Source organism: Salmo salar, chromosome 28 (assembly GCF_965601325.2).
Source record: "Salmo salar chromosome 28, fSalSal1, whole genome shotgun sequence".
NCBI classification, from domain to species: domain Eukaryota; kingdom Metazoa; phylum Chordata; class Actinopteri; order Salmoniformes; family Salmonidae; genus Salmo; species Salmo salar.
In genome coordinates this window covers 24,362,254-24,375,000 of record NC_138318.1, presented here as the reverse complement: position 1 = coordinate 24,375,000, position 12,747 = coordinate 24,362,254, and the positions used below count along the sequence as shown (strand labels likewise).

At 43.1% G+C, this 12,747-nt stretch overlaps 1 protein-coding gene across 1 annotated transcript in view; it reads right to left on the bottom strand.

The window, feature by feature from the left end:
* The window catches only part of LOC106589721 (protein kinase C epsilon type), a 159,466-nt gene that overhangs the window by 109,259 nt on the left and 37,460 nt on the right, over window positions 1–12,747 (bottom strand). Inside the window, exon 2 of the mRNA XM_082970524.1 lies at window positions 5,971–6,034. Coding sequence (XP_082826650.1) covers window positions 5,971–6,034 — 64 coding nt within the window. The remainder of the gene's footprint in view (window positions 1–5,970; window positions 6,035–12,747) is intronic.

Genomic DNA, 12,747 nt, shown 5'->3' with positions numbered 1-12,747 from the left:
GCGAGAGAGAGAGAAGGAGGGAGAAAGAGACAGAGAGAGAAGGAGGGAGAAAGAGAGAGAGAGAGAGAGAGAGAGAGAGAGGAGGGAGAAAGAGAGAGAGAGAGAAGGAGGGAGAAAGAGAGAGAGAGGAGGGAGAAAGCGAGAGAGAGAGAAGGAGGGAGAAAGAGACAGAGAGAGAAGGAGGGAGAAAGAGAGAGAGAGAGAGAGGAGGGAGAAAGAGAGAGAGAGAGGAGGGAGAAAGAGAGAGAGAGAGAGGAGGGAGAAAGAGAGAGAGAGAGAGAGAAGGAGGGAGAAAGAGAGAGAGAGAGAAGGAGGGAGAAAGAGAGAGAGAGAGAGAGAGAGAGAGAGAGAGAGAGAGAGAGAGAGAGAGAGAGAGAGAGAGAGAGAGAGAGAAGGTTCATAACAAACAACTTGACCCGGCAGATTAAATCTTCATGGTGCTTTTGAGGGAGCAAAATGTTCTGCCTCACTCCCCCAGAATGCACTAAAGAGCCCACTCCCATCCTCCATCAGTTTACCTCCTATGAGAACGGATGACATCCCTGTACCACTGAATGATGGGAACTGTAGTTCATCACTTCTAGTGCTGTAGCCTAGTCATGCAAGGAGCACTTCCAGCACATTTATGCTAGGTAAGGTCATAGCTTCACTTATGATATAATGGTAGAGCCCATAACGAATGGCCTATTCTCATCATTTAAAACCTGACAAGTGATCTGATCTGTGAAGATAGCAATGTTAAGACATCATTCTAGAAAGTGTTACAATATTTCAGCTGAAGAAAGGAGAAGTGGTTAATGGATTGGAGTTAGTAGCGGCTGGCTCTGTGGCAAGTTACTGCTTTCAAAGCTGAACCTTAAAAAAGTCTACTTTTCACAACTGAGCATACATAGTATTAGTGTTGCCTTGCAGTGAGTACAGGAGTGGGCACAATCATGCATCCCAAACATCTGTCTACACTTATAAAAATACAGTTTCCTTTTATATCACTCTAAAACTCTACACACCTATACTTACTACCTGACTGCCTTTGACTTGTGCTCTCTCCCTGTGTGTGTGTGTGTGTGTGTGTGTGTGTGTGTGTGTGTGTGTGTGTGTGTGTGTGTGTGTGTGTGTGTGTGTGTGTGTGTGTGTGTGTGTGTGTGTGTGTGTGTGTGTGTGTGTGTGTGTGTGTGTGTGTGCGTAAGGGCCTGTTGATGCAGACCAGTCCTGACGGGAGGGGAGGCAGCCAGTGAGTCTCATCACAGATGCCTGCCAGCTCCTTTTGTACAAAACAAGCCGCTCACACTCCTTTCTTTCTCTCCCTCTCTCCTTTTCCCTCTCTCTCCTCTTTTGTTCTTCCCTCAGCGAGTTGGGCATACTCTCAACATGGTTGACAGGGGATCTGCCTGTACTCTGCCTTTCTTCACTAACACTTCTCTAACTTGATGCTTTGTCCTTAAGCAGAGTTTTGACCCCCCCCACAGCCACAATCTGAACGAACAACAGTTACAACACCGCTATAACCCATGTTTGTGTGTCAGAACTCGGTGTTCCTACACCTCTTTAACCCGACTGAGTCGAGCTTGCGTCAGGATTACACCAAGACCCACAGACCTGTTCTACATATTGATCCCTGTATTGATTATGGACTTGACACAGGTCATCAACGTAGCGTTTGAGTGCAACACGAGTAGTGGGAGAGGAAGACACTGGATAGGATAGAGAGGAGTTCTTGTGGGGTAAATGAGAGGTCACACACACACAAACACTGACACAGACACACTCTAACATGCATGCACACACATTTACACATACAGTACACATTATCAGCACAGTGCTCTTTCCTCCCTTCCCAAATAAATTACTTTTATTCAAAGCAGCAGGCATAGAAAAACTACTTCTCTGATAACTAGAATCCCTATTTATGTACAATTGTATAATGAATGAATATGTAAAGATACACTGAAAGAGAGAATCCTACAGCCAAAAGCTACAGTCAGGGTTATATAGCACGAATTAACAACCATCTGTAGCCAGAGGCAGAGGAATGCACTCCCCTTGCTCTCTACACGACCCTGTTTTACACATCCTCTGTCTTATAATACAGGTGCTCTCTACACGACCCTGTTTTACACATCCTCTGTGTTATAATACAGGTGCTGAAGACAGTACCCTGTTTTACACATCCTCTGTCTTATAATACAGGTGCTCTCTACACGACCCTGTTTTACACATCCTCTGTCTTATAATACAGGTGCTCTCTACACGACCCTGTTTTACACATCCTCTGTCTTATAATACAGGTGCTCTCTACACGACCCTGTTTTACACATCCTCTGTCTTATAATACAGGTGCTCTCTACACGACCCTGTTTTACACATCCTCTGTCTTACAATACAGGTGCTGAAGACACAACCCTGTTTTACACATCCTCTGTCTTACAATACAGGTGCTCTCTACACGACCCTGTTTTACACATCCTCTGTCTTATAATACAGGTGCTCTCTACACGACCCTGTTTTACACATCCTCTGTCTTATAATACAGGTGCTCTCTACACGACCCTGTTTTACACATCCTCTGTCTTATAATACAGGTGCTCTCTACACGACCCTGTTTTACACATCCTCTGTCTTACAATACAGGTGCTCTCTACACAACCCTGTTTTACACATCCTCTGTCTTACAATACAGGTGCTCTCTACACGACCCTGTTTTACACATCCTCTGTCTGATAATACAGGTGCTCTCTACACTACCCTGTTTTACACATCCTCTGTCTGATAATACAGGTGCACTCTACACGACCCTGTTTTACACATCCTCTGTCTTATAATACAGATGCTCTCTAAACGACCCTGTTTTACACATCCTCTGTCTTACAATACAGGTGCACTCTACACGACCCTGTTTTACACATCCTCTGTCTTACAATACAGGTGCTCTCTACACGACCCTGTTTTACACATCCTCTGTCTTACAATACAGGTGCTGAAGACACAACCCTGTTTTACACATCCTCTGTCTTACAATACAGGTGCTCTCTACACGACCCTGTTTTACACATCCTCTGTCTTACAATACAGGTGCTCTCTACACGACCCTGTTTTACACATCCTCTGTCTTACAATACAGGTGCTCTCTACACGACCCTGTTTTACAGATCCTCTGTCTTATAATACAGGTGCACTCTACACGACCCTGTTTTACACATCCTCTGTCTTAAAATACAGGTGCTCTCTACACGACCCTGTTTTACACATCCTCTGTCTTATAATACAGGTGCACTCTACACGACCCTGTTTTACACATCCTCTGTCTTATAATACAGGTGCTGAAGACACGACCCTGTTTTACACATCCTCTGTCTTATAATACAGGTGCTGAAGACACTACCCTGTTTTACACATCCTCTGTCTTACAATACAGGTGCTGAAGACTCTACCCTGTTTTACACATCCTCTGTCTTATAATACAGGTGCTGAAGACACTACCCTGTTTTACACATCCTCTGTCTTATAATACAGGTGCTCTCTACACAACCCTGTTTTACACATCCTCTGTCTTATAATACAGGTGCTCTCTACACGACCCTGTTTTACACATCCTCTGTCTTATAATACAGGTGCTCTCTACACGACCCTGTTTTACACATCCTCTGTCTTATAATACAGGTGCTCTCTACACGACCCTGTTTTACACATCCTCTGTCTTACAATACAGGTGCTCTCTACACGACCCTGTTTTACACATCCTCTGTCTTATAATACAGGTGCTCTCTACACGACCCTGTTTTACACATCCTCTGTCTTATAATACAGGTGCTGAAGACACTACCCTGTTTTACACATCCTCTGTCTTATAATACAGGTGCTCTCTACACGACCCTGTTTTACACATCCTCTGTCTTACAATACAGGTGCTCTCTACACAACCCTGTTTTACACATCCTCTGTCTTACAATACAGGTGCTCTCTACACGACCCTGTTTTACACATCCTCTGTCTTATAATACAGGTGCTGAAGACATGACCCTGTTTTACACAACCTCTGTCTGATAATACAGGTGCTCTCTACACGACCCTGTTTTACACATCCTCTGTCTGATAATACAGGTGCTCTCTACACGACCCTTGCTCTGACCTACCTAGCTAGGAAAGGACATGAGTGTCTCTTACTATCAACCCAAATCAGCTTGTACAACAATGAATGTACATTTGAATATGTACAGCTAATTCACTCACAGACTTAAGCCTAACCCTATCCGTCTCAGGAAAAGCTTTGAAATGTACGGGCATGATACACTTATTCATGATATAGGTATTGAAATAATCAGAGTACTTATGATAAAATAGTTGATGATGAATCTCAGTGTATATTATTATTGTTGTTCTTCAGCCCAGACAGGGACAAACAGATGGTTGCCGCTCTATGACGACAAGGTCTTTTTCCTGCCACTGTCCAATGACTCGCTCACACTAGCAAGTCACAGGAAATGCTAACTGTCCATTTCCTGATGTAACAATGATAAGGGAGCTTGAAACTCTGACTCACGTACACTTCTCTCACAGCCACAGTCTCATTACGGAGAGATAGAATGAGAGAGAGAGAAATACTAGAGAAGAAAGGAGCAAGAACCGAATGAAAGAATTGAAATCTCACTGAGAAATAAGTGAGTGTGATGTACTGTGACAGAGCACAACCACCCCCGTGTTTGAGTGACACATCAGTGACATCATGTTGAGTGATCCAGCCACCCTAAATAAGGGGGTGAGGGAAAGAGACAGATGAGAGGGACTTCTCCTTTTAGTGGCTCTAATCTAGTTTTGTATTTCTGTGTTGGCCTGGTATGATTCTCAATCAGGAACAGCTGTACATCGTTGTTGCTGATTGAGAGTCATACTTAGGTCGCCTGTTTTCACCTGTTAGTTTGTGGGAGATTGTGCTGTGTATAGCTTTGTGCCTTACCGGCCTGTTATTCGTCGTTGTCTTTTGTTTACGTTTTGTTTTTTTCCTTCTTTGTCCATAATAAAGAAGATGAGTGTACATATTCCGGCTGCGTTTTGGTCCTCTCCTTACAACTACCGTGGCATGGATGCATTTGCAGTTTGTTTTGGTTGTGTTTCAGATTACGTTGTGCCCAATAGAAATGAATGGTAAATAATGTATTGTGTCATTTTTAAAGAAGAATATATATATTTTTTGTAAATAGTATGTTTCTGAACACTTCTACATTAATGTGGATGCTACCATGACTCCAGATAATCATGAATAAATCATAAATTAGAATAAGTGATAAAGTTACAGAGGGATAAATATCATACACTCCAAAAAAAATGCTAACATCACCTGTAATTGGTAAAGGTTAGAATGTCTAGCAAGGCTAAATTGCCAAGAAACTGAAGATCTGGTACAACGCTGTGTACTACTCCCTTCACAGAACAGTGCAAACTGGCTCTAACCAGAATAGAAAGAGGAGTGGGAGGCCCTGGTGCACAAGTGATCAAGAGGACAAGTACATTGGAGTGTCTAGTTTGAGAAACAGATGCCTCACAAGTCCGCAACTGGCAGTTTCATTAAATAGTACCCGCAAAACACCAGTCTCAATGTCAACAGTGAAGAGGCGACTCCGAGAATTTGTCTAAACACCTTCAAATGGGGGGGACTAGATACATAAAGTGCTTTAATGTCTAAATAGAAAGTGACATTCTGTACTGTTACCTCATATTAAACGTTTGATCTCAAATCCAAAATGCTGGAGTATTATTCAAACGTTTAGCTTCACTGTCCAAATAAATACATAGGGACTGTATACAATGTAACATCTGGCACAACACTCTAATTATGCACTTTCAAGGGAAAGTTTGTCAGTCGTGGGATAAGTAGAAATTGGGCATGTGGCCATACATTTGGGCAAGCTGTGCCTCAGTGTAAACTAGTCAGATCCACTCATCGCTGTTACTATATCAGCACAGCTCACAACTTACCTTCACTAGACGATCCAGACAGGTCCATGATGACGTAAACCCTCCCCTCAGGCTCCAAGTCAATCTGGGAGAGAAGAACGAAACAGAACAAACTGTAAGCTTTCATACTGGAGTAGAAACACTGAATATGAAGTATGGAATGGAAGCATGAAACCATTTCAGTGTTTGTAGAAAATGATGTAGTGTACAGCAATGTCTCACTCGTCGTTCCCCCCCCCCCACACACACCGTTCTCTATGAGGGTACTGAGACTGCTACAGTAATGGCTAATATTCAGTATGGCCAGAGAGGAAGAGCTGAAGCGAGAGGGTCCACTCCCGTCAAAATCTGTCCACGTGATAAGCGATAAGCAGACCGATAAGCAGACCACCTGCCTTCCCACCTTTGGGAAAACGACTCCCATTGTTAGGGCGGAAACAAGACCATCTCGTCATTACAGTATCTCTGGTATGGCTCTCAGGAGTGCGCGTGTGTGTGTGTGTGTGTGTGTGTGTGTGTGTGTGTGTGTGTGTGTGTGTGTGTGTGTGTGTGTGTGTGTGTGTGCAGTATTACAACGTGCATGCCCTTGGGTTGCTGAATACTGCAGTGTTTATATACTAAGACCAGGAAGAGTCCTGAGTGTGTTACATTGTAGCTTTGTGGATGGTATACATCCGTTCACCCACGGCCCTCTCTAAACCATACCCCCCACCCACACACACTCTCGCCCATCGATTGCCAAGCCTGAGCTCCAGTCCCTGGGGGCTCTACTGGGCATAAGCAGATGAGATTGAGTTATGGTGTGTGTGTGTGTGTGTGTGTGTGTGTGTGTGTGTGTGTGTGTGTGTGTGTGTGTGTGTGTGTGTGTGTGTGTGTGTGTGTGTGTGTGTGTGTGTGTGTGTGTGTGTGTGTGTGTGTGTGTTAGCTCATCTCATAAGAGAGAGTGGGCAGGGATCGCGGCGGCTGGGGCTCAGAGAGTTTCTACCGGCAGCAGCCGCCCACGGCCCATCCGTAATCCCCTTCCGCACAGTGCACACAGACACACACACAGACTGCACCCAGCAATTTCCTCATCTGGTCCTGTTTTGAGCACACACATTGCTGAGAATTGGTGCAATCTCCACCGCAGAGAGGACGTGGGCTTGGGCTAGATACGAGGTGAAGGAGGGGGCGCTACAGTGACAAAATCCATCATTCTACCATAATGCATTCTAAAATGGGATATGGCAACATTTGAAGATGGCAGAACTAGGCTGCAGCTATAGGTGGCTTTCACAGATTATATGCTACAATTATATAGATATTGCAGCCTTCCCTAGCCACCCTAACACAATACAAGACTCTAGCCTTCCTTCATCTCTCTCTCTTTCAGGTGCCCCAGATCCATCCATCAAACCCACAGCCAGCCCAGTAAATACAGCCCTTCTAGGGTACAGCAGTGCAGTACAGGATCCCCCCCCCACCCCCCCGGCAGCCTGGGGTAAAGTGCAGAACAAATAGGGCCCACACATTTGAGGTGTTGACTGCCTTGCAATCTCTCTCCCTCCCTCTCTTCCTCTCTCTCCCTGGTAACCTGAGAAAGGTTCCGTGTCCCGGTGTAGTCGTCTGGAAGATGTGCAGTGTAAACAGACAAAAGGGAGAGAAAGACAGAGGAAGAGAAAGACGGAAGAAGAGAGACAGAGAGAGGGTGGAGTAGGCCTCTTCCCCAGCCTGCATGTTGGAACAATAGTCTTCCAGCAGTAGGTTAGACAATACATTCGTCTGTATTTGAGGCCACAGAAACACATAGAAATAGAACATATAGATAATAGATTATTCAACTGTCTAAGCAGCACAACAACACTACAGTCCATAGATCTCTATCTAGAACCTAAAAGGAGAACCGTTTGAAGAAACCTGTTTGGTTCCAGGTAGTGGTTTATTGGTTTATTGGGATCCCTATTAACTTTTGCCGACACAGCAGCTATTCTTCCTGGGGTCCACAAAAAAACATTAAACATGACATGTAGAACCCTTTAGGTTCCATGTAGAACTTTTTTGAGTTCCATGTAGAACCATTTCCACAGAGGGTTTTACATGGAACCCAAGGGTTCTACCTGGAACCAAAAAGGGTTCTACCTGGACAGCCGAAGAACCCTTTCGGGACCCTTTTTGCTAAGAGTGTACTACAGATGGATAGCCAAGAACAGGATGTCGGGCACTTTGTAGATCAGTGCTCTTGAAGTGCATTCTGTAGACAAGTAGCCTATTCTTACTGCATAGTGCGTCCTCTCTCAGTGCTGTTGAGAAGATGATGCTGTTGTCCGGACGGAGTAGAGACAGAGCCATGGTGGAGTGGCGACATGTTTGTTATCCTGCGACCCCCGACTCCCCCCACCCCTGTCTCCTTTCCTGTGAGGTCACAGGCCTCCATTCATCAACAGCCTTCTGGGCACGCTCAGTCTCACAGGTGCAGTGGCCACTAAATATAGACGCCAGCTTAGGAAGGAAAGGCTGAGTGTGTGTGTGTGAGAGAGAGAGAGAGAGAGAGAGAGAGAGAGAGAGAGAGAGAGAGAGAGAGAGTGTATGTTTCTGTGTGTCGTGTCCTGTGTATGTGAGTGGGTTCCAGAGAGAAAGCCAAATAGATGTGTGTTGTGTATTTATATTTGTGTGGGTGTTTGAGTGGACTTGAACTGTATAGAACCACATCTTTATGCAGCAACAACAGTGCTTTACCACTATAGAGTGCCTTAGGCAAAAACAGTACATCATCTATTTTCACACTGAATATATGTGTTTAAGTTGCAGTATATTACATCTGTAGATACACAGACTACATACACTGAGTGTACAAAATATTAGGAACATTGTTTGCCCTCAGAACAGCCTCAATTCGTAGGGGCATGGACTCTACAAGGTGTCGAAAGTGTTCCACAGGGATGCTGGTCCATGTTGACTCCAATGCTTCCCACAGTTGTGTCAAGTTGGCTGGATGTCCTTTGGGTGGTGGAACATTCTTGGTACACACAGGAAACTGTTGAGTGTGAAAAACCAGCAGCGTAGCAGTTCTTGACAAAAACTGGTGGCCTGGGACCTACTACCCCATTTTGTCTTGCCAATTCCCCCTCTGAATGGCACACATACACAATCCATGTGTCAATTGTCTCAAGGCTTAAAAACCCTTCTTTAACCTGTCTCCTCCTATCAATCTTCATACTTCCGAGTGGCGCAGTGGTCTAAGGCACTGTATTGCACTGCTAGAGGTGTCACTACAGACCCTGGTTTGTTCCCAGTCTGTGTCACAACCAGCTTTGATCAGGAGTCCCATTGGGCGGCGCACAATTGGCCCAGCGTCGTCCAGGTTAGGTGGGGTAGGCCGTCATTGTAAATAAGAATTTGTTCTTAAACTGACTTGCAGAAAGACTGTTTAGCTAGGTACAACAGAGTGAATCGGAAGACATTGCTTCTCATTCTTGTGCTGTGATCGATACACTCAGAATATCTTTGATTACTCATCCTATATATCAACCTCTTTAGGTGCAGCAGCACTCCTATACTCCTCGTAATGTGATGGCATCCCACGGGGCACACAGTGAACATTTCCACGTTATTTAAATTAAAGTACGCTGAACCAACGTGGAATAGATGCTGAATTTACGTCTTTGCCCAATGGGATTACGTGTAGCCAGGGTGGGGGAGGGGAGGAGATGGATAGGGGACCAGGAAATCAAATATTTTTTACTAAACTTTTTAAATAAATTAAAGCAGTGTTTCTTAATCCTGGTCATGGGGACCCACATGTGTGCACATTTTTGTTTTTGCCCTAGCACTACACAGATGAGTTTTAATGATCAACTCATCATCAAGCTTTGATGATTTGAATCAGGTGTGTAGTGCTAGGTCAAAAACAAACATGTGCACCCCTTTGGGTCCCCAGGACCAGGATTGAGAACCACTGAATTAAAGGAATTACAGTTCATACCTTTTTTTGTATAATCCTACTTGTTTGTGTAATCAGAATACTTCAAAAACAAGTCTTGGAATTGAAATAGTAGGGGATATATTGTACATAGTACATACATATAAACAGATTAAAAAAACAGACAGACAGATATACCGAGAGAGATGAGATTCTTCTATAGTCATATTCAGCCTTTCAGTTACTTTGTCTTTTCTGCCAGCAGCCATATGCACAGACACTGATATGTCAGTGAGTGCTTTGAGTGCTGACCTCTAAACACAAGACACATTCATCCCCATTCAATGTCTCCTTCCACCAAGGTCATAGTTTTGTGTTTTTATATTAGTTTGAAGATTTTTATTTGAAATTCAGTTTAGTTTCAGTTAGTTTTCTGATCTGATTTACACGTTTTTATTTAGCTTACATTTCATGGTTTTTATATTATTTCATTTCAGTTTTCGTTTTTGTGTTCGGGGCACACAAAAGTAGCCATATATGTGTTAAGTGTTTTTTTTATGTCACTTCTTCATTTCACTTCATCTCAATATCTGCAACGTCATCTCGCTGAGTCTTCAATTCTGAAGTCAATCTCAATGTGACACGCCAGATTCAGAAGTTTGAAAACCGCATTAGAAGAAAAGGTTGAAAATCCCATTCAATTTTAGTTCGTTTTGGAGTCAAAGATAATATTTCCTTTTTCTTCAGTTTTAGTTTACTACAATAACATTGCTTTCCACACACACACACACACACACACATGCACAAGAAAATGAAATTGTATAGTTTAAATATCCAATCCAGGTGTTTTTATCTCAATATCAAATCATTTCTGGGTAACAATTAAGTACCTTACTGTGATTGTTTTCAATTAAAATGGTAAAAAAGAAACCAAAATAGCTTCGTAGCAAAGAGCATTTTGTCAAGCAAGAATTTTGCAAGGACTGTCTGGGAGTGGTGTGAATGAGGAGGGGAAAAATGAAAATGAGCTGTTATTGGCAGAGAGGTTTGGAACTTTATTTTTATTGGTATACTTAAGCAATAAGGCACGAGGGGGTGTGGTATATGGCCAATATACCATGGCTAAGGGCTGTTCTCATCATAACGGCATTATCATAATTTTCACAATTTCACAGTGTTATTCCAACCTCATAGTGTCGAAATATATATAAAACACAGGCTTTATTTCAATTTCTGTAGCTTTCGCTCCATCCGGCTCTCTCACTCTCCTTCTCACTGTGCCTCTATGTCAGTTAGTGCTGCAAAAACTATCATTTCTTATGACCCTAGCAGTGTGTGTGGGTGCTTATATCTGTCCTATTCACACATGTACAGTTGAAGTCGGAAGTTTACATACACTTAGGTTGGAGTCATTAAAACTAGTTTTTCAACCACTCCACAAATGTCTTGTTAACAAACTATAGTTTTGACAAGTCGGTTAGGACATTTACTTTGTGCATGACACAAGTCATTTTTCCAACAATTGTTTACAGACAAATTATTTCACTTATAATTCACTGTATCACAATTCCAGTGAGTCAGAAGTTCACATACACTAAGTTGACTGCCTTTAAGCAGCTTGGAAAATTCCAGAAAATAATTTCATGGCTTTAGTAGCTTCTGATAGGCTAATTGACATAATTTGAGTCAATTGTTGGTGTACCTGTGGATGTATTTCAAGGCCTACCTTCAAACTCAGTGCCTCTTTGCTTGACATCATGGGGAAATCAAATGAAATCAGCAAAGACCTCAGAAAAAAAAATTGTAGACCGCCACAAGTCTGGTTCATCCTTGGGAGTAATTTCCAAACGCCTGAAGGTACCACGTTCAGCTGTACAAACAATAGTACGCAAGAATAAACACCATGGGACCACGCAGCCGTCATACCGCTCAGAAAGGAGACGCCTTCTGTCTCCTAGAGATGAACGTACTTTGGTGCGAAAAGTGCAAATCAATCCCAGAACAACAGCAAAGGACCTTGTGAAGATGCTGGAGGAAACAGGTACAAAAGTATCTATATCCACAGTAAAACGAGTCCTATATCGACATAACCTGAAAGGCCGCTCAGCAAGGAAGAAGCCACTGCTCCAAAACTGCCATAAAAGCCAGACTATGGTTTGCTAAAAAAAAAGCCAGACTATGGGGACAAAGATCGTACTTTTTGGAGAAATGTCCTCTGGTCTGATGAAACAAAAATAGAACTGTTTGGCCATAATGACCATCGTTATGGTTGGAGGAAAAAGGGGGAGCCTTAGGGCAAGCCTAAGAACACCATCCCAGCAGCATCATGTTGTGGGGGTGCTTTGCTGCAGGAGGGACTGGTGCACTTCACAAAATAGATGGCATCATGAGGTAGAAAAATTATGTGGATATATTGAAGCAACATCTCAAGACATCAGTCAGGAAGTTAAAGCTTGGTCGCAAATGGGTCTTCCAAATGGACAATGACCCCAAGCATACTTACAAAGTTGTGGCAAAATGGCTTAAGGACAACAAAGCCAAGGTATTGGAGTGGCCATCACAAAGCCCTGACCTCAAACCCATAGAAAATTTGTGGGCAGAACTGAAGGAGGCATACAAACCTGACTCAGTTACACCAGCTCTGTCAGGAGGAATGGGCCAAAATTCACCCAACTTATTGTGGGAAGGTTCTGGAAGGCTACCTGAAACGTTTGACCCAAGTTAAACAATTTAAAGGCAATGCTACCAAATACCAATTGACTGTATGTAAACTTCTGACCCACTGGAAATGTGATGAAAGAAATAAAAGCTGAAATAAATAATTCTATCTACTATTATTCTGACATTTCACATTCTTAAAATAAAGTGGTGATCCTAACTGACCTAAGACAGGGAATATT